The sequence below is a fragment of the Rhizopus delemar genome, genomic scaffold, assembly GCF_000149305.1.
Source record: "Rhizopus delemar RA 99-880 supercont3.3 genomic scaffold, whole genome shotgun sequence".
Taxonomy (NCBI): Eukaryota; Fungi; Mucoromycota; class Mucoromycetes; order Mucorales; family Rhizopodaceae; genus Rhizopus; species Rhizopus delemar.
In genome coordinates, this window is record NW_027137829.1 from 3,373,613 (window position 1) to 3,394,059 (window position 20,447).

The 20,447-nt window shown below is 35.3% G+C and overlaps 14 protein-coding genes across 14 annotated transcripts; 8 read left to right on the forward strand and 6 right to left on the reverse strand.

Moving 5' to 3' along the window:
- Positions 1-554: 554 nt before the first annotated feature.
- RO3G_05498 (uncharacterized protein) lies at positions 555-775 on the forward strand (the record flags this gene model as incomplete). Its single annotated transcript, XM_067660088.1, has 2 exons — positions 555-620; positions 680-775. 2 exons carry the CDS (start codon positions 555-557, stop codon positions 773-775), a joined length of 162 nt encoding a protein of 53 aa, XP_067516189.1.
- Positions 776-1,308: 533 nt separating this feature from the next.
- RO3G_05499 (uncharacterized protein) lies at positions 1,309-2,283 on the reverse strand (the record flags this gene model as incomplete). The annotated part of the gene is made up of 2 exons (XM_067660089.1): positions 1,309-2,094; positions 2,149-2,283. 2 exons carry the CDS (start codon positions 2,281-2,283, stop codon positions 1,309-1,311), a joined length of 921 nt encoding a protein of 306 aa, XP_067516190.1.
- An 816-nt stretch (positions 2,284-3,099) lies between these two features.
- On the forward strand, positions 3,100-4,433 carry RO3G_05500 (uncharacterized protein; the record flags this gene model as incomplete). The annotated part of the gene is made up of 4 exons (XM_067660090.1): positions 3,100-3,363; positions 3,436-3,498; positions 3,605-3,781; positions 3,846-4,433. 4 exons carry the CDS (start codon positions 3,100-3,102, stop codon positions 4,431-4,433), a joined length of 1,092 nt encoding a protein of 363 aa, XP_067516191.1.
- A 191-nt stretch (positions 4,434-4,624) lies between these two features.
- Positions 4,625-6,051, forward strand: RO3G_05501 (eukaryotic peptide chain release factor subunit 1; the record flags this gene model as incomplete). Its single annotated transcript, XM_067660091.1, has 4 exons — positions 4,625-4,635; positions 4,695-4,726; positions 4,789-4,932; positions 4,988-6,051. The coding sequence occupies 4 exons, from the start codon at positions 4,625-4,627 to the stop codon at positions 6,049-6,051; spliced, it is 1,251 nt and encodes a 416-aa protein (XP_067516192.1).
- Positions 6,052-6,536: 485 nt separating this feature from the next.
- RO3G_05502 (uncharacterized protein) lies at positions 6,537-8,081 on the reverse strand (the record flags this gene model as incomplete). Its single annotated transcript, XM_067660092.1, has 7 exons — positions 6,537-6,551; positions 6,724-6,911; positions 6,964-7,424; positions 7,482-7,633; positions 7,690-7,740; positions 7,807-7,834; positions 7,894-8,081. The coding sequence occupies 7 exons, from the start codon at positions 8,079-8,081 to the stop codon at positions 6,537-6,539; spliced, it is 1,083 nt and encodes a 360-aa protein (XP_067516193.1).
- A 1,412-nt stretch (positions 8,082-9,493) lies between these two features.
- Positions 9,494-9,999, forward strand: RO3G_05503 (uncharacterized protein; the record flags this gene model as incomplete). The annotated part of the gene is made up of 2 exons (XM_067660093.1): positions 9,494-9,518; positions 9,608-9,999. 2 exons carry the CDS (start codon positions 9,494-9,496, stop codon positions 9,997-9,999), a joined length of 417 nt encoding a protein of 138 aa, XP_067516194.1.
- An 800-nt stretch (positions 10,000-10,799) lies between these two features.
- Positions 10,800-11,666, reverse strand: RO3G_05504 (uncharacterized protein; the record flags this gene model as incomplete). Its single annotated transcript, XM_067660094.1, has 4 exons — positions 10,800-10,943; positions 11,005-11,289; positions 11,337-11,422; positions 11,510-11,666. The coding sequence occupies 4 exons, from the start codon at positions 11,664-11,666 to the stop codon at positions 10,800-10,802; spliced, it is 672 nt and encodes a 223-aa protein (XP_067516195.1).
- A 1,372-nt stretch (positions 11,667-13,038) lies between these two features.
- Positions 13,039-13,885, forward strand: RO3G_05505 (uncharacterized protein; the record flags this gene model as incomplete). The annotated part of the gene is made up of 2 exons (XM_067660095.1): positions 13,039-13,204; positions 13,287-13,885. 2 exons carry the CDS (start codon positions 13,039-13,041, stop codon positions 13,883-13,885), a joined length of 765 nt encoding a protein of 254 aa, XP_067516196.1.
- A 698-nt stretch (positions 13,886-14,583) lies between these two features.
- On the forward strand, positions 14,584-15,012 carry RO3G_05506 (60S ribosomal protein L34-B; the record flags this gene model as incomplete). Its single annotated transcript, XM_067660096.1, has 3 exons — positions 14,584-14,662; positions 14,714-14,793; positions 14,845-15,012. 3 exons carry the CDS (start codon positions 14,584-14,586, stop codon positions 15,010-15,012), a joined length of 327 nt encoding a protein of 108 aa, XP_067516197.1.
- Positions 15,013-15,384: 372 nt separating this feature from the next.
- RO3G_05507 (uncharacterized protein) lies at positions 15,385-16,420 on the forward strand (the record flags this gene model as incomplete). Its single annotated transcript, XM_067660097.1, has 2 exons — positions 15,385-15,567; positions 15,617-16,420. 2 exons carry the CDS (start codon positions 15,385-15,387, stop codon positions 16,418-16,420), a joined length of 987 nt encoding a protein of 328 aa, XP_067516198.1.
- A 6-nt stretch (positions 16,421-16,426) lies between these two features.
- On the reverse strand, positions 16,427-17,479 carry RO3G_05508 (uncharacterized protein; the record flags this gene model as incomplete). Its single annotated transcript, XM_067660098.1, has 4 exons — positions 16,427-17,080; positions 17,130-17,168; positions 17,248-17,339; positions 17,389-17,479. 4 exons carry the CDS (start codon positions 17,477-17,479, stop codon positions 16,427-16,429), a joined length of 876 nt encoding a protein of 291 aa, XP_067516199.1.
- A 211-nt stretch (positions 17,480-17,690) lies between these two features.
- On the reverse strand, positions 17,691-18,161 carry RO3G_05509 (uncharacterized protein; the record flags this gene model as incomplete). The annotated part of the gene is made up of 2 exons (XM_067660099.1): positions 17,691-17,866; positions 17,915-18,161. The coding sequence occupies 2 exons, from the start codon at positions 18,159-18,161 to the stop codon at positions 17,691-17,693; spliced, it is 423 nt and encodes a 140-aa protein (XP_067516200.1).
- A 1,069-nt stretch (positions 18,162-19,230) lies between these two features.
- Positions 19,231-19,944, forward strand: RO3G_05510 (uncharacterized protein; the record flags this gene model as incomplete). The annotated part of the gene is made up of 1 exon (XM_067660100.1): positions 19,231-19,944. One exon carries the CDS (start codon positions 19,231-19,233, stop codon positions 19,942-19,944), a length of 714 nt encoding a protein of 237 aa, XP_067516201.1.
- Positions 19,945-19,982: 38 nt separating this feature from the next.
- Positions 19,983-20,414, reverse strand: RO3G_05511 (uncharacterized protein; the record flags this gene model as incomplete). Its single annotated transcript, XM_067660101.1, has 3 exons — positions 19,983-20,059; positions 20,106-20,218; positions 20,272-20,414. 3 exons carry the CDS (start codon positions 20,412-20,414, stop codon positions 19,983-19,985), a joined length of 333 nt encoding a protein of 110 aa, XP_067516202.1.
- Between the last annotated feature and the right edge of the window lie 33 nt (positions 20,415-20,447).

Genomic DNA, 20,447 nt, shown 5'->3' on the forward strand with positions numbered 1-20,447 from the left:
AACAGGTTTGCTAGACAAAAATTTCACTAGAAAGTTAAACCTATACCGTCAAATTCAAAATTGTTTTCTCCCAGACTTTTTTTGGTTAAACCCGCTTATCGTGCGTGTGTTTTTATTATCTATTTCTAGCAGCGAACAAGAAGATGATTATCAAAATAACTTATCCTATCAAATCAAATAGTCTGGCTACACTTGTGTTACAAGCAAACCAGTAATAAGGTTTAAACTTTAGGGTTGTCATAATCACCGGACTCACCTCTCCGTGACGGGATGGTGTATGATTAGTTTGAGACTTTTCTTTTTTTCTATTGGCTAAAATCCATTCTAGAAAAAACGAGAAAGAAAGAAGGAGAAAGGGAGAGAGAAAGAGAAAGAGAGAAAAGCACATGTTTTTTGAGAAAAAGGAGAAGGAGGTGGGGGATTTTCTCTTTTTTCTTAAATTGTATAAATAATGTAACAGTGAATAGCGCAGAATAAAAAATGAAAAATATATAAAATAAACTCTCTCACGCAGAAAATTTTCTTCTTTTTTTTCTGCATTTATTTTTCCTTTGATGATCCCATTCGTTATTTGTCCTGCTACTTGTGAATTATGTGGAAACTGGTTACCCGAACATCAGGTAAGGATGACTTGCAAAAAAAAAAAAAAAGTAATAGTCCATCTCATTTTCTTTTATAGTCTTCCTGTCCTAGAAATGGTGTTCATCCTTCTCAATGGTCTTTGTCTTGCTTAAATGAAAAAGAAGAAGATGAAGAAGATGAAGAATTGTTATAAATTGATGAGAATTTTCATACTTTTACAATTATACATATTTATTATACAACCTCCTACATATCTTTTCCTGTAAAAAGGAACATATATAAATAACTCCATCACCTTTTATATATATAATACGCCTACCTTTTATTCTACGCTTTATTTTTTGTGTATGATATCACAACATGAATAAACAATACCATCTTCACACCACTATTCTTTTTCCCTCCCCTTTTTTTTATGAGTCATGGTTACTGATGTCATGTCTGTTGCTACGTATTACAAAGTAACATGATTTGACAATAAATTTTCATTGTCACACGCTATCAACATTTTGTACGACCTTTTATGCAAACAACAGGACAGGTCTTTTTGTCATCTTTGTTAGGATTGGATATTGCTTTTTTGTCATAAAAGAACATTTCTTTTTTTAGTATGAGAAATTATGAATCATTTATACAAAATATAAATAATTACAGTCAAAACATATTAAATCACAAAGATCCTTTCCTCTTCTCCCCCACATACTAGAGTTTCCATTTTTGTTCAGTTCATTTTCTTATTCTTCCTTTTAATTGAATATTATTTTTCTTTTTTAACAAAAGAGGTCGTCTAAAATAAGGCTTGCCATTTCTAAATGTGATTATATTTGATAAATCCTTTCCTTTGTTTTCTTCAAATAATTTTAAAACGCGATCTTTGTAGTTGGCTACTGGCTGATATTTCTTAATTGTAGGAAGTGAGGGTGGAGGCATGAGCTGCATTGATTGTCTTGTTGACTGTTGCTGTGATGATGGTGTTGCCTTAGTAACAAGTGATGTGACTGGTTTGGACTGATCATTGATCGCAAGATATTTCTTTATATCCTTTGATAAACCGATAACAAAAGCCTCTGTCTGCTCTGGAAAAAGTTGTCTGTAAATTTCAAAGCAGGCACGTGCTTGCCTTCGCACATCCGGGGTTGCATCAACCGCAATCACCTTGATCGCAGACTCAATCTCCTTTTGGTACCTGATAACCTTTTCTGATGCATTGACACGAATCAAGATCTCCAGACACTCGGCCAGATAGATACGGGCTGGATCCTGCCGCTGATGACTTGCTGAGAGGACACTACAGAATTTGGGTATAGTCCGTGGTAGGTGTGCATAATGAATGATTTGCTTATAGCCAGAGACTGTTCGGCTCACATGTACTTTATTGGATCGTCCAAAGAGGTGTCGGATGGTGGGTAGGATCATTTCGTTGATGGGATCGAATTTGGTGCTTAAACATTTTGCAAGTGTTATTAAAAGGTCAACAGCTGTAGCTGATAAGATCGTACGTTCGGATGTGAGCTATAATAAATCCTGTTTAGTTCAATTGTTTTATATGTTCTTGATTTTATATACACTGGCAATAATGATTTCTTTTAATTCCTTGATATAATCAATAAATCCTTGATATTCATAAACACGATCCTCCATACACCATGTATTTATATTCTCTATCGCTTTATTAAAATCATCCCAATTTTCATCTGTCATTTTTTTCTTTAGTAAAACTCGCTTGATTCTTTTCATTTCACGATCAAGTTCAAATTTGGAAGAGATCTAGTATAAACTTTGTAAACTGGTCAATCGAACAAAATGTTGTATTCTTTTCTTTTACTTTACCCGAATGGTATCTTTTGGATAAGTATCGTTTCTGTAACTCATTTAAAGTAATTAAAGCTTTAGTTGCTAGGTAATGGAAGGGAATACTGTTTTCAAAAAAGGTAGAAAGTTTGAGGAGATAAAAGAGGGATTTTTTATGAGACAGTTTTTTTTTGTTTTGCTACTCCGCATTCATCCTAATTTTTTGAGAACATAACTTTTATTCTCGCGATTTGCCTCAAAAGGAGCTTTGTTCAAACAAGTCTAAAGTATAATCCATGATATGAATAAAGATGTCAATGACTTTCCTGTTTTCTTTAATCTCTTGTTGGTGGAATTCGACTTGGTTTTCTTTTAAAGGTAGTTGTTTATGTTTTGTATATTGCTTTGTATTAAATACTTGTATGCTTGTTCAAGGAAATATTATAATTTCCACTGACAAACATAGACTATTGAAAAGAAAGAGAGTGATAATAAGAAGCAATAGTGTATTGAACTATTTTAAATAAATTACTGCCTTCTCTATTTAGCATTTTTGAAAACTTTTTTTTTTTCTTTTTTTTTATGATGTGTTTGTTAAACTATTATTGGCTCAAAGAGAGAGAAATAAAGTGAAGGGTGACGCCCATAAACATAAATTGACAACCTCAACATGTGTCACACAAAGCATTCTTTTTCCTTTTTTCTCTCTCTTTCTTTTTCTTATATATGGTTGCTCCATGTGCACCGAATGAGAAATGTTACAAGTTGACAACTCGAGCTAATGACTTGTTTGAACGCCACTTGTATGCAGAGGCATTGATAGAATATACAAAAGCACTGAAATGCGCAACTGAAACAGGATCGTGTGATGATGATTACTTGGCTTTGATCTATGCCAACAGAAGTGCAACTTGTTTACAAGTTGGTGATTGTCAACAAGCAAAGGGGGATGCTGCTCGAGCGATAGCATTGGCTAAACGTTGGGGAAAAGTAATAGATAACAAGTAACAAGTACAAAAGTAAATTGATTTTCTTTTGAAGGGATATTTTAGATATGGACAGGTCCTTTTAAAGCTCTCTCAATACGATAAAGCCATTGAATATTTTAAATCAGCATCAAACCTTGTAAGAAAGATTAGATCGCTTTGCATTAAATACTTAAGTGTGAATCTAGGAGCCCAAAAGTAGTAAAGATATATCACTTCACATTACAAAAGCATTAATTGAAAAGGACAACGAGGCAATGGGAATCAAGATACTCCAATTGGTTGCAGGAAAAGATTTTGCAATTGAAAAAAATGTATTGAATCCGATTCAAACCAAATTATATGAATTTGCTTTACATATGAAGAACATTATTCATGTCGTTGTAGATATCGCATCAAAACAGTGCGTTTTAGTTGACGCAGTAAAGTGACATGTATACAGAATAGAGGAGAAGAAAGCATATCAACTCATATATACATACATAGTGTTGGGACATTGATGGTATTCTAAAATTTGTACAAGATCAAGGTTATACTGTTGTTTCAACCATAGTCACTCATTACCATTTTGATCATGTCGGTGGATCACCTCCTGCACCGTATGACACTTTACCCATCAAGATCTCTGGTCTGGCTCATCTGCTCAAAAAATTACCTCATATCAAGGCCTACATGCATCCCTTAGACATTCCTTACCTTCATGGTACCATCCAACTCAATCGTCTCGTGCCCACCTGCACCACCTCCATCACCTCTGAACTAATCATCGGGCAAGTCCGTCTCCAATTCCTCCATACACCTGGACATACACCTGGATCACAATCCATCTTGGTCAATCAGTCACGCCTGATTGCTGGTGACACTCTGCTTGGCTGCGGGCACTGCGGACGAACCGATTTACCTGGTGGGGATCGAAAAGCCATGGAGCATACCTTGCGCCATGTCTTGGGTGGATTGGATGATCGTATTGTGGTCTACCCAGGCCATGATTATGGTACAACATGGTCAACGATTGCTATTGAAAAGGAAAATGGTTGTTTGGGTGAGGATTTGGTGGGATTTGGGATGCGATAAGCCACACTCCGTGAATCCAACTCTGTGTGTCAATTAGAAGCTAAAAAAAATAAACTAAAAAAAGTCTTGATTTTTTTTTTTTTTCCTTTTTTTTATATTTATAAAGAATAATGTCTTCAACGCAACCTACAGATACAACTGACGAAAATGTCGAAATTTGGAAGATGAAGAAGTTGATTAAAAGCCTTCAGATGGCTAGAGGGTATAAAAAAAAGTTTTTATTATTCTTTTAGATTGACTAAAATGAGTAATATATTGTAGTAACGGTACTTCCATGATTTCACTTGTTATCCGTAAGTGCAAAAAAAAAAGAGAGAGAGAAAGAAGAAAAGAAAGCTTATGCAGACACATGTAGCTCCCAAGGATCAAATTTCTCGTGTAGTAAAGATGTTGGCTGATGAATATGGTACTGCTTCCAATATTAAATCCCGTGTCAACAGACTTTCTGTCTTGTCTGCCATTACTTCTACTCAACAACGTTTAAAGCTTTATACTAGAGGTAAAAAGAAATTACTATACCGAACAAGTGCAAAAAGCCAACTATTTTATCCTAGTTCCTGAGAACGGTTTAGTTGTTTATTGTGGTACAATTATTACAGATGAAGGCAAAGAAAAGAAGGTCAACATTGATTTTGAACCTCACAAGCCCATCAACACCTCACTCTACTTGTGTGATAACAAGTTCCACGTCGAGGCACTTTCCGAATTATTAGACAACGATGCCAAGTTTGGTTTTATTGTCATGGATGGTAATGGTTCATTGTTTGGTACCGTTTGCGGTAACGTACGTGATGTGATCCACAAGCTCTCGGTTGATTTACCCAAGAAGCACGGTCGTGGTGGTCAATCCGCCCTTCGTTTCTCTCGTCTTCGTGAAGAAAAGAGACACAACTATGTGAGAAAGATTGCCGAATTGGCCGTTCAGCTGTTTATCACGAACGACAAGGTCAACGTGGTTGGTTTGGTCTTGGCTGGTTCCGCTGATTTCAAGACTGAACTTTCCCAATCCGATCTCTTTGATCCTCGTCTTCGTGCCAAGGTTGTCAAGATTGTAGATGTCTCTTATGGTGGTGAAAACGGTTTTAACCAAGCCATTGAATTGTCTGCCGAAGCCCTTTCTAACGTCAAGTTTATTCAAGAAAAGCGTTTGATTGGTGATTACTTTGGTGAAATCTCTCAGGATACTGGCAAGTATTGTTTCGGTGTTGAAGATACCTTGAAGGCCCTTGAGATGGGTGCTGTCGAGACTTTGATTGTTTGGGAAAACTTGACTGCTAATCGTTACATCCTTCGTGATGCCTCGGGCACAGAAGTTGTGGTTTATCCTAATGCCGAAGAAGAAAAGCAAAAGAGCTTCATGGTAGACACCAGTGCTGATGCTACTCCCAACTCAGAAATGGAAGTCATTGAATGCATGCCTCTTTTGGAATGGTTTACTCACAAATACAAGGAATTCGGTGCTAATTTGGAAATTATCACAGACCGATCTCAAGAAGGTGCTCAATTTGTTAGAGGTTTTGGTGGTATCGGTGGTATCCTTAGATATCGTGTCAACTTTGAACAACTCAACTATGAATCTGATGAATTCATTTCTGATGATGATGAAGAATATATCTAGAAATATAAAAATATGTGTATACAAAAAAATGTTAAAAGCGTTTTTGTTTTTTTATTAAAAAACGAATATTAAAAAACTACAAATATTTTTTTTCTTAATAATAATATCTAAATTGTGTCCTTGTCTAAAAACGCTACATGTTAGCTTTGTTTTATACAAACAGGTCTTTACCTTTTCTCCATTTCCATATTCTACCGAATGTTGTGAATCCAACTTACAATTCTGTCTATAGAGTAAATAACTTGTTAATAAAGAAACAGCAGCTCCTAGCAGACCACAAGTTAAATTGAAAGAATTGCCAAAGTCTATCGACCAATGATTTTAATTCTCTTTTAATACAAGTATAACTGACTTACAATAATGAGGTCCATCATTTAAAGGATATAAATAAGAGGCTACCACACCACCTGTATTTCCGATCATCACCACTGTCGCTACAGCTACTGCTCGTATTTCCAGAATAGGGAAATTAATAGAAGACCAGCTCACATTGGCTGCGTCTATCATAAAAATTAGTTAAATATATAGCATCCTCTATTTAGCCTACTTTGTAACCCAATGCCTAAAGGGATAATAAAAAGTGAACCATATTTAGCTGCAAAAAAGTTGATGAGTTAAAAAAAAAAAAAAAAAAAAAAAAAAAAAAAAAAAAAAACTGCCGTTTTTGTTTACCCCATCGATTTCAAGAAGACCAAGTAATAAGAACCCAAGGGCTGCTATGGAAAAGCCGATGGTGATCACAAGCCCTCTTTTATTCTTGTAACGATCTGTCAAATAGCCTCCCAAAAGAATAGACATGAGTTGCAATACATTAGGTGGTGCAGATAAAAGTTGTGAGGTCAATACAGGAAAACCAAAACCTAATGCAATAAAATAAGATGTCGATACTTTCTTATCTAAAGCCAAAAGTACCATCAATGATAATTGGTGTAAACACTTGATAGCTTGTAAAAATAATGGCACTCAAGGCATAAGTGGTTGAGAACAGAGCCGTTTTCCAATTAAGACAGGCTTTGACAATCGTCTTTGTATTCACATGTGCATTATTCTCTTCTGTTTGCATGTATAATTTGTGAATTTCCTTTTGTTCACCGGTTAACCAAGAGACATTCTGGATATCATCAAATAAGCAAAAATAAGAAAGAACACTTAGGCAGATAGTGGGCGCGCCTTCGAGAATAAACAGGTACTGCCAGCCATTCAGGCCTAGGTTTCCATCAAGAAAAGAGGTAGCATAGGCAATCGGACCAGAGACAACACCCGATAAGGAGGACATGCATAGTAACATGGCGACGCGTGTCGTGAGTTGTCTTGGCTTATAAGCTTTAGACATCAAATAAAGAATACCGGGAATGTATCCACTTTCAGCCGCTCTATGTAGCAAGAATGAGAAATGACATATATGATCTTTGCTTCAAGACATATTTTACCCAAGCAGCAAACGTAAAGCAAACAAGCTTGCAAAGTCTTTTGAAAATGCCATGGCTAGGGTCATTATTCCCCAAATAAGCATAATAAGCGATAGCCATTTGACAGCATTCACACGTTTTAAAACGATATTAGAAGGCACCTCAAATAGAATCTAAAACAGGTTCAAGTTTAGCGGAGAAAAGCAGATGGTAATCCTTTTGTATTTACATAAGTGATGTAAAATCCTGATATAGCCGTACTTAATTGTTTAGGTGTCAACTAGTAAAATTAAACATTAAAAAAGCCCATTTTATGCATCGCCCTTTCCCCACTTCCTCCCTTTACATGTAAATCATCCTGAATACCAGCTAAACTATGATGAATGTGTCAACATCTTTTTTCTTCTTTTTCTTTTGCAATTAAATTCTTTACGTTGCGTTTCCAATATTAGCACGATCCAAATAATCCATGAAGTAAAAAAGACAAAGCAATGGCATCATATGTCTATCAATGGTCCGAGTAATATTTTTTTCTTCTTTATTGGCATTATCGACGCATGTTTGACTACTTGATCTGGTTTGGATCAAATCAAAGTCTTCTTGTAACTCGATAGTATCCATTTTCTTCAGTAAATCTTTCATGGCAAAGTGTTTACTATTTGAATGAGCAAATAAAAAGAGAGAGAGAAAGAAACAAAGAAATTAAACCACCTTTTAAAGGTGTTTAATTTTATTATGCAGTAAACTGTGATCTCCTTTCCCCTAATTTATACATTGTAATGTTTGAAGCCATTATTAATTACAACTTCAACCAACCCAGAATTGGTGTACATGTTTTTTAGTGTATGCGCAAGTAAACCCTATCATTGGTGTTTCTTCATTTGCACAAGTCGGTTTTTCTTTCGGGAATATACCTTATTCTCTCTACTCTTAACTAATCAATAATGTATAACACTTTGATTTAATCCAGGAATATAATAACCAAATAAACATCGGTTAAATCGGATTTGCGAGAAAAGAAAAAAAAAAAAAAAAAAAAAGAAGGGATCTTGGTGAGCTACTAATGAAAAACTTGGAAATCCGGTGAACAACCAAAGGGGAGAAAGGGGAAATGGAATTGGTTTAATTTCATTATTTAGTTGTGATAGACAATATATTAAAACGGACGCGCTCCTTTTTATTGAGATGATTCATTATTAGTTGCGAAATATATTGTTAAAGTAAAATAAAATATAAATCATGAATGATAAGAAATTTTATTCTATGTATAAAACAAGAATTGATCAAAGCATACCATACCCTTTGACATTGCCGTGAATCGCGTCAAGACAATAAAGGAATAGCGCGGCTTTAAGAAAAACGAATAGGATCCTAACATGCGCGTGTGATTTGACTGTACAGTTTGAAGAAAGCCTTTAATAAGTCTATGTGGCAAAATAGACCAAATTATTTAATGCAATAATTGGTTAGAGTTTTAAGAAAAAGAGCTCAAATTGAGATATAGAGTAAACCCTTTGGAATAACTTAATCCAAAGGATTTTGTTCTAGACCCTAAAGGAAAAGGATAACACGTACATTTGTTGAAACATTTTTCATGCGATGCTTTGCCATTTTTATAAATGTAAAACTTTACCGAAGTCTACTTCCAACTTGGCTTCTGTCTAATTTGACGATTTATATCTTGACGGAAAAAAGCTGGAGTAACTTGATTCGTACAGCTAATTTAAAAGTTGGTGTAACCTGACTATGCTAAAAGCAGGAATACATAATAAAAGCGTGCGTGCCCTACTGGATCAATAATCATCAAACTTGACGCAGGGTTAGGCAAATAACTAAATTAAGGATTAATTCTAAAGTTTCCATCATTCGCCATGTTATTTTATTATTCAAATAGAATCCTTTGTGTATGAGATATAAATGTTTCGTTAATGTGTTATTATCTTTCTTCAGTGTTCTCATACCAAATCCAATACCTTGTAAAAAAAATTTTACTTTTAAGAATCATAAGAAAACACAATATATGGACATAAAAAATGTTCAGTCTAATACCTGTTAGAGGTAGTGATGAGTCTGAGCTGAATCTTTTTAAAAAGTAAAATTTTGTGACCGTTCTAAGAATGCTTTTGTATTTATTTATTTTTTTTCAGTCATGGCAGATGCTAACGAAAACCCACCTACAACGCCACCCACTGCTCCTCATCGTCAAAGCATTCTCCTAAAAACAAATCGGCGTTCGACGTTTTTTCAACGTAATGTTCAGCATGAACCCCCTGTGGACAATCCTGAAAATTCAGACGAGTACAACGCGCACCTGAGAAAGGAATATGAAAAACTTCAACTAGTGAATCGTGCTGTAGAGCTGATGATTGGTGATTTCCAAAATGCTCTTCAAGTACAAAGTCAAGTGGCACAGCATGTGGATGAAACAGATCGATTATTGAATGTCTGGTCATCGATTTTGGAAAAAACTGAGACTTTTAAAAATTTGCTTGAAGATCCAGAGTGGGAAAAGTCGCAATTAAAGCTAGAAGAAGAATAGACATTGTACATACTATATACCAAAATTTATTCTATATATAAAATAATAAAATAGCAAGGAGAAAGAGAGGCAACAGAAAGAGAGGAAATATACGTTTTCTGTTGAACAAAATAAATTGCTTGAGAAGGTATAACCAAATTCTCTCTGGATATATATTGTTTATATGTTGGCAATATATACAAAAAGGGGCCAATAATTAAAAATAGAGAATATGTGTTAAATTATCAAGGTTGTTCAAAATTTGGCGCAAATTTGGCGAATTTATGACACTTGTTTATAAAAGTGAATGTAGTAATCAGTTCAAAAAGTACGATATTTAATGGCCTAAGTCTGTACTGCAAGCACCTGCTTCCCGGTGCAAGATATGTTAAATTTTCAAACAAGTTGTCCTATTGCCTTAGCCAGTGAAGCTACATAATTTTGATGTACAGCACAAGTAATGAATTTTTGGATGGTAATGCAGCATTTCCCTGGATTGCTATTGTAAAGCAATACTTAGCTAACTGTGTAAAGCGATCTTCTATAAATAGCAGCAGCATGGAGGCGAAGACCATACTAAACATAAAGAGTCCACACAATATCATGTATGATACTGGCTCACATGTGTTAATATCATTCTATTTTATTTTTCTTTCAAATTTATTATTAAGAAAACCAATATGCTTTCAACATTAGCTGCTTGTACAGTAGGGAAATAGCAGTTACATTTCTGTAAGTAGACTGTTATATATGCTTGGTAAATAGAAGCATTCAATACAAACAGCATTCATTTTCTCTCTTTGCTTACATCAAAAATATATTTAAAGAATGATGTCCCCGCCATTCATCGTAGGCACCATCATGGGTTGAGGCATCATACCTTGCTGATAATAGTTAACCATGGCCGTCTTGATATTAATTCTAAGCTTGACTGCATATGAAAATAAGCAAAAGGCCCAATAAGTCTAATTTTCGTAAAGTGTGAATTGATTTCTGATACAAGTTACTTTTTTTTTTCTTTTTTACATAAAGTGCCATGATTAATATTGTGCACAAAATAGTGAATTTCAACTCGTCTTCCCAAGTACGATTACAGTTATAAAAGTCTTGTTGGTTAAAACTGAATTGCCGCTGCTGTTGCTGATCGAGAAATTCTCGATTTAGTGAAGCGGAAGTTGTATTAATGCACCATTGAACATAAGAATCTTTTTTAGCGATAAACATGATTGTATTGGCAACTATATCAGCAATCAAGACAAAAACGGTAATGCTTATAGCAAAGGAAGCGGTTCGAACTCCTTTCTGTGATCTCTAAAAAGCATATGATTAGGAGATAACATAAAAGGAAAGACACATACAAAGAGAAGACAGAGCATTGTTCCTAAACAAACACCGAATAAAACAAGGTTGATTGTTCCAAAGATGTAGAGTCCAGTGGGTGCATCTGTATATGAATAAAATGCTAACAGCAAAAATAAAAATAAAAAGGGATTTGTCTATACCATTCGTTATTGATTTATTCTTAACTTACGGCTTTTGGCTTGAAATGACAAAACGGCAAAATATAAAGAGAATCCAGCCCATATTAAACAAGATAATAATGCCCCTATTCGTAAATGAATGCATCCGCACCATTTACGCACATAGGGGTTTGTTGAATGGATAACATGTTCTCTAGGTATAATCATTTTATGAAATAAAATCCTTTTAAAATGATTTTGCTTAAATTCTTTTTTTTTTTTAAGAAATCAAAACATTATACCCAAAATGCATTACTATCCATATTTTGTGTAACTTCAACAGTAACACGAAAGGACTTTTTTTTTTCATTTGCTTATTTCAGCGCATGTTCAATAGATACCAAAATATATATTGATATAGACATGAATAATAATATAAAAAGATTTTTGTACTAGTGAGTAGGTTTTCAATCAGATTACAAGACGGTTCAAGTGAATCTTCAGCTTCACTTTTATTGCATTGAACATTCTGATATTGAAAACAGTGACTATACGGGTACCAATTTTCACAAAGAAAAGCAGGTACTTGGAGACATTTTAGTCCTTTTGGAATAAGAAAGGATTCAAACAATAGACTAACACTATGCAATGTATGAGTGAATTTACCTGTGTTCCTTTCTTATTGTTTACTGAAAACAATTTTGCATAGGTACGATGGCCACTTGAAGTAAATAGAATTCTATTTTTAAGATGATACTTTTTGTTTACTTTAACTTGTTATTAAAAAAGCACTATTAGAAACATACCCTTTGAAATTACAGCAGAAAAAATAGATAAAGGATTTGAAAATTATTGACCCATCCGACATACCAGAGAATAATCAATTGAAAATGAATAACGCTTGTGAGCTAATAAAGCAAAAAACAGGGATACTTGACGCAATAAAGTAAATGCAGACATCTTCAGGGGCTCAATGTTATCAGACTTTATTTAATTTTTCTTTATTAACAAGCCAAGGCTACAAAAAAAAAAAACTCATTTGCAAAGAGAATTGAAAGCAACAAGTGAACTTTTGTTACCTGCGTTAGTATGAATCATCAGCTCTCATCTTATGTAATTCACACCAATTTACCTTCAAGGAATTCTATGAAAGGTAATTAGGCTAGTTTGTCACCTCAATCTCGTCTACTCCTTTCTTAATGACCTTTTCTTGCATAAAAGTAGATTATATTGCGTACACGACAATTTAGATATTAAAAAAGGCATCTATTTTCTTGATATATGCAGTGGATAAGGAGCATAGGTCATGTTAAGATACGATAGACAGCCGTCCGTTTGTTTGATACCAATGATCAGCATATATCATTTATTTCTAATATTTGAAAAGCAATGATTCCTTGAATCTCTTTTAATGAAATCGAACAGATGCTATCGTTGCTTTGTTTTATAACAGACTGCCTTATTATAATTATTGTTTGTTCTACGGTACTTTTCGTTACTAGTAAATCCAAATAATGAAAAGAATAAATATATGGATACTTTTTAAACAAATATCCTCTTTTCTCCTTATTCTTTTTTTTTCAGTTTTCTTCTCGTTGAAATGAAATTCATATTACTGTTATTGGTGATGATCGTGCCAGTGATCGCCTACTTGCCAACAAAAAACAGTATTAGAAAAATAAAATTAAAAACACGCTCTTCCCTTCAAAAACGTCAAGATTTTCCAATCAGAAGACTAAAGCAAACAGGATACCTTCACGGAAGTGGTAAGTACAAACCAGAGAGAGAGAGAGAGAGAGAGAGAGAGAGAGAGCGGTTATAGGGTAGCTTACTGCCTGTGTGATTTAGGATACTATGGAGAGGTCGCTGTTGGTGAACCACCTCAGACTTTTCACGTCGTGTTTGATACTGGAAGTTCCGAATTTTGGGTAGTCTCCAATCACTGCTTATCTTGTAAAAGGGGCCACCGATACAATAGTCGGTTATCGAAAACCTACTGGGAGAGTAAAGAGTCTGTCCGATTCAGGTATGGTACGGGGGCCATCGCTGCCTACCGTGGTCAAGACACGGTCATGGTAGCCAACATGACACTCAAAAATTATCCCGTATCAAGTGCATACGAGCTTTCTGACGTATTTGATTCGTTACCTATCGATGGCATTCTCGGTCTAGGTCAAGATAGCGGTCGTTCAGGAAGCCCCCCGTTCCTAGAGTCCTTGTACGAGCAAAAGAGAATTCGTCAACGTATCTTTGGCATGTACCTTCAGCCGTTTGGTGGTGAAATTGATTTTGGTGGTATTGATCTGAATCGCTTTGAGGGATCGATTGGCTATGTGCCCATGCTGGAAAGTAGCAAGTATTTTGTGGTCCAGATGAAAGAAGCATATCTTGGTGCTATTCCACTCAATATGTCTCGCCATTTAATGATAGATACAGGTAGTGCATGAACTGAACATGAGAGAAAAAAAAAATGGAGGAAAAAGAAACTTAGCTTAAAATAGGCAGTACTCTGATGGTTCTCCCACAGAACGATATTCAGGCTATTCATCGTAGCTTAGATTCATCCATCACTTTTTTAAATGGAACTTTTTATATTCCATGTGAATTGAAAGGAAAGCTATCGGACATTATACTTGATGTACATCATCATTCTCTTTCTATTTCATCTAATGATTATATTCTCTTTCCTCATGAGACATTCACTGATCTCTGTCTATCTGGTCTATCTAGTCATGGTCGTGCAGATCAATGGATTCTAGGAGATATCTTTTTAAAAAACTATTACACTGTAATAACAAACCATTCTTTCTTCCTTTCAATTAACCATCTTTTATAGATATTTGATTTGGAAAATACACGACTTGGGTTTGCAAAAGCAAAAAAGGATTCAAATTTAACAATGGATCATTATCAATAAACTGTTTGTTTACTTTTTTAATCTCAGATCGGACCCACGAAAACAGCATACAGCTCACTGCCTTCATGAACATCACAACCCTACATACCCACAACCCCTTCTCTTCAATCGACCGTAGATAAGACAAGGTAAAGTAGATGGATTGGAATAAAAGAGATGGATGAATCAATGGATGGATGAATAAAGATGAAGAGTGGATACTAAAAGTATTTTTGAAATGTCTGTAGAATGGCTCAGAGACTCACATACCGTCGTCGATGTTCTTACAACACTCGTTCCAACCGTGTCAAGGCCGTAAAGACCCCTGGTAAGGAGAAAGATGAATAAGGGAGAATGAGAGTTAAGCAATTCTTTATAGGTGGCAACCTTGTTTACCACTACCAAAAGAAGCCCGTGAAGGCTCCTCGTTGTGGTGACTGTGGTGAAGCTCTGGCTGGTGTAAGTTGTAGATGAGACAGAAAGTGTAGGAAACTCACTGGTTGAATGTAGATCAAGGCTCTTCGTCCTCGTGAATTCGCCACGGTCTCCAAGACCAAGAAGACTGTCAGCCGTGCCTATGGTGGATCTCGTTGTGCTCACTGTGTTAGAAACCGTATTGTACGTGCTTTCCTGATTGAAGAACAAAAGATTGTCAAGAGAGTTCTTAAGGGTCAATAAAAGGTCCATGCATGAATTAGTGTGTGTGTGTGTGTATGTGTTTTGATTGAAATCAACTCCACGTGTTGTGTTACTTAAAAAAAAAAGAAAAAGGAAAAAAAAAAGCTAGCTCTTTTTACTGTTTTTTTTTTTTTTTTTTTTCCACTTTTATTATTTTGTGTCGATCCTTGAATGTTTCGTCATCGACCAGGTTTATTTCTTTCCTTTCTTTCTGCACTTTTAGTAGCCAATGTATCAGGGCCACAATATGTTTATCCAATCTATAGCACCTTTCTTCAAGACCGATTTCAGTGGTCTAGTCTAGAACACAGTATTGTCAATACCGCTTGCTTTGTGGGTGTATCATTTTCAGGTCCACTTTGTTCTTGGGCCATGACTTATTTTGGTGCCAAGACCACTTTACGAATAGCATCGGCTATTATTTTTTCTGGTTTCTTTTTAATAGCTCAGACCTATGCTGGATATTTACCTCAACATTTCATGCTCATCACATTCTATCTTGCCTGTACGGGTATTGCCGGTGCAGCATCTTTTCTTTGCGCATTAGATTCTCAAGTAAATAGATGAAAGACTCAAAAGAGAGACTGATTCATTTTTATCTTAGTCTCATCATTTTAAACAACACCGAGGACTTTCCATGGGACTCACCACGGCTTCCATTGGCATCTCTGGTCTTGTCTTTTCACAAATCAACGATTTCTTTTTCAAAACAGACATACATCAGATAGGAGCTACCTATCGATTTCTCTTATTCTTAGCCGTCTGCGCTTCTCTTGTGATCCTTTCAGGCTCCTTTCTGTTCCTAGAACCTGTCCAGGACTCCCTTGGCCATCCTCCAGTGACCACCAGAAAAGAAGAACGATCAGGGCTTGCTTTTTTATTGCATCCCACAGGCACCGCCCTGTTCTGTGCTTTATTTGTGATCCTGGGCATGGGTTACATGTATCTGGCCAATCTTGGTCACATCTTGATGGCAACGTCTTCATCATCACAACACGAACGCAACCATCAAATCACCCTCTTCAGTCTCGGCAACTGTCTCTCTCGTGCCTTCTTTGGCGCCCTGAGCGATCTGATGTGGTACCGATATGGCCTTGATCCCCTCTGGATCTTTTGCTTGGCTCTTTTGGCTCTGCCACAAGCCCATCAATTACCCCCTACCGGATCTACCCTCTTGATCTCGATCACATACGGTATCGGCTTTGGCATCTCACCCTCGATCGTGACCGGATTCGGTACGGGGGCGTTTGCGAAAAATTGGGGGTGGATGCTGTTTGCACCTGCGTTGGGAAGCCAATTTTTTAATGTGCTGTATGGCGCCTACGATGTTTTTCGTGTGGGCCAGTGGTTCTGCTGGGCTGTGTTGGGTGTTGTGCTATATGCAGTGTATAGAAATAGAAAACGATAAAGAGGTTTAAAACAAGATGCTTTTTTTATATATTTTATGAATGCCTAAAAAAGAAACAAGATCCATCTGAATCCGTTCGTTCGCTATCGCTGTCAGTGCAGTGATGGGTATCTTTGGGAAATCCTCCTTCAAGTGTTCTATCGCTTTCACATAACGTGGATGGCCCAGAGGATGCCACTGGGAAAGACAGTGCGCATCGTCCAGCACAAGACGACCGACGCGATGCCGGATGCTTTGGAAAACGGATCGGTGCTGCAAAAAGTGAGAATAGGTCATGTAGATCAATCGAATGTCTTTCTCTGTCTTGCTCAACAGATCTTTTGCTGAAACCGTTTGGGCCATGTCACTCGGTTCATCCAAGAAAAAAAGGGTGGGTATCGAGCTATGCTCCACATAGACTAACTGAGGCATCATGACCAGTGTCAGGCTAGGTTGTAATAGGGCGGGTAACTGATAGCACAGATGTCTTGGTTGCCCTGAAGGTAAGATGATCAAGATGTCTTGGTTGGCTAAGGCTGATGTGATGGATTCATATTGATTGGGTATCCATTCAGATATACCAAACACGCTTTGGAGTGTGTCAAGTAACATGTCATCACTGTTATCAAAATATTCTGAAGCGTCATAGTATACTGTCTCTGGACTGCAAATCGTGTTGTCCTATAATCAAATCAGATTTATTTAAAAGAGACCCTCTTTTTCTTCTTACTGCAATACTGCTTTTTGATAGTATGTTGTCATTGTCTTTCTTTAAAGGTCATTTTTCAGGGAGTTTTTTTTTTTTTTTTTTTTTTTTTTTTTTTTTTTTTTTTTTTTGCAAGTCTTACCATCCTATTCTGAATGGAGCTATCCTTCTTTTGTTCACTTTCTTCTACTCTTGGCCTTTTTCTAGGATGAAACGTTCTTTCAGGCTTAACCTCTTTCTTTTGTTAATGAATAAAACAAAGACCTGAGTTCGGTGGAATTACCTTGATTTCCGACAAACATCAACTCAAAAGGTTTAGGTGGTCTTTTCAAGGTAGCATAACCACACCTTGTAGGTTGAGAGTGAGGTGTCATTATATAAGGCTTTACTGATAGTTCATACCAAGCAACCCACTGATTGTAATTTGTTTTCATTCAAAAAATAGTGTATTTGTAACGATAAAAAGCCCATTCTTTTGAGTAGGACAACACATTTTTTTTTTTTTTTTTTTTTTTTTGTTGTTGATATTCTAAATTCTTTTTAAAACCAGAAAAGTCCAAATACCAATGATTTATTATGAATAATTTAATTACGATGATATTCAGGTACGTCCACAACTTGCATGTTTCCTTGACTATCAAGACCCACCACTTGTTTTTCTTTAATCGACTTGTTCATCACAGGCACTTTTTCATCTAAAGCAACGAATTTATAATAAGGTTTTGCTGTAGGAGTCGCTTGCCATGATACAGATTGAGAAGCTATAGATTCCGTTCATTCCTATTTCGTCCATTCTCCATCTAACTTACCTTGTTTTTGATTAATAGCAGATTGGACAAATGAAGGAGGCAAAGGTGCTACCTGATTCAAGACACGAGGTAGTCCAAGATGTTTATAACCTGGTTGTTCTTTCTGAATACGTTGTCTATAAGTAGGACGATGGATGATCTTTGCTGGAGCCAAAGATTCTTCTTGCTCAGGTAAGATACCATCAGGAAGAGCAATCTTCATACGATTCCATTTTTCAATGCGTGGATCATTTTGTCCAGCAAACATAGCCAATACGGAACTTGAAAATAGTGTGAGAATAGCAGTTTGTAGAAAGAGCATTTTATAGAGAAAAAGAAACAGGTGGCATCCTTCTCTTTTATAGTCTTTTCTAAGGAATTTTTCCTATTCTTTTTTTTTTTTTTTTTTTTATTCCCTTAGGGTTATTTTGGTTCCAACAGAAATTTTAAATGAAAGCATGTGACTTGCTACATTGTGCTTTCTAAAATAAGAAAATTATTTATGAAAGAATAGATGTAATGTTTGGTTGAGTTATTAAAATGAAAACAGTGTTGAATGAACAAATGAAAGACAGCATTTATACATTGGATAAATTGAATGATTGTGTTGTATTTGATATCCGCTTTTATTTTTATTATTATTATTATTATTATTATTATTATTGATATTCTACTTTTTAATTAACACGAATACACTGTTCAAATAACGATAGTGAAAGATGTGATTTAATTTATATAAAACAAATATTGAATGTGAAAGAGAAAGATAGGTGAGTCCATGTAGAATTGAATATGTTGAAAGGTTAAGGTGATCAAGTATCTAAAATGGGGTAGAGTAATAAGAAGAGGATATATTTTATGCTCCAAGTGATTAGGATATGATTCATATCCAGGAATTACCTTGTCATTGGTCAAAGGATACAATGGTTGTCATGGATAATATAGTGATCAATCACTTTATGATTAAAAGTCTATAAGCTGATTTCAAACACATCAAATCTTACTTGCCATCATCAAAGGTTATAATTCATGATTCAAACAAACTGAATTTGTATCTTGAAGGAGAAAGAAAGAAAGGGATAATATAAATAATAAACAATAACAGTTTCACCTTTTTGTTTTCATGTGAAAAAAAAAAAAAGTAAAAGAGAAAATATATATAAAATAAAATCACGCGCCTATTTATCATCTTCTTTTTCTCTCTCTTTTATTTTTTTTTAAAAAAAATGTTTTATTCAAATTGCCCACTTTGGTCCTCTTGTTTATTTATTACAAATCATTCAACACAATGTATTATTACAGCAACAGATGAACTACTTAATTTATCAGGATATTCAATGCCAGATGTAGTCGATCAACCTATCACACAATTTATTCAACTCTCATCCAAACTATCCCTCATTCCAGAGTGTACACTAAAGCATTCAGACGGTCATCTAATCACATTTCAATGTTGTATTCATCAAGAAGACCGTTTGAGTTATTGGTTACTGAAACCGATGATGGAACAAGAAGAACAGCAACAGTTGATGATGCCATCTATTATAGGACTTAATTGTTATGGAACGATTGAACAAGTACACAACAATAGTCATTTTAAACAACCGATGTATGAACTCATCGGTAGACCTATCATGACCTTTATCTATCATGACGATGTACAAATCCTCTGTGGTCATCTGTCTGCTGTACTTCATCAACGAGCACTTGATCATCCAGTCTGTTTACGTTGGTCTAATCAATATGATTTTAGTCTTGAAGAAAGTATAAGTTATGATTGGATGTCATTCACCTTCATCTCAAGCTACAATCGACCTATTTGTATCGTAAGGCCGTTAAGGTCATGCGGTATCGACAAGCATTCCTTATTGTGTGATGTCATTTTATATATTCAAGAAATGATTGAATACAGTAAAAGTTATGTGAAAGAATATATTGGATTTATTACGAGTTATTTGTTAAATCAAGACAACTTGATTGGTTATTTTATTAAATCAAATTCAATCACAAAGAAGTCCATTGGATTAATCGAATTCATCTTGGGTCAATAAAAAAATAAAAAAAAAAGGTCTATTTATTCTTTACTTTCCTAGTTTGCAAAGATTTGGTCACAAATCGTACTTGATTTCACACGAGCAATGTCTAATGTTTTGCTTGCTCCGTTGCCTTTATAAACGTTATTCATTGTTTTCTTTTATCCCATTTAACTTACGAAAGTGAAGGGTGACTGTTGGTTTGATATTGGCATCAGCTACTTTATTCACTTCATATTCTACTTGAGGATTATTGTATTGAATACGAGGAAGGTTTTCATTCAAAAAGTGTCTAATTGGTTCTATTAGAAAAATAAAATAAAATAAAATAAAAAACAAATGAACCTTGCTGAAGCACTTTCATTTTTTCCTTTTAATGCAAAAGTCAAAGCAATTTTAGAAATATTAGAAGGTAATTGGGCTGCACCAGATCCACTCTTTAATTGTTGAAGTATTTCTTTTGTTGATTTAAGTGTTCTTAATGACATTTTTTTTTGAAAGAGAACGAAGAGGGAAAAAAA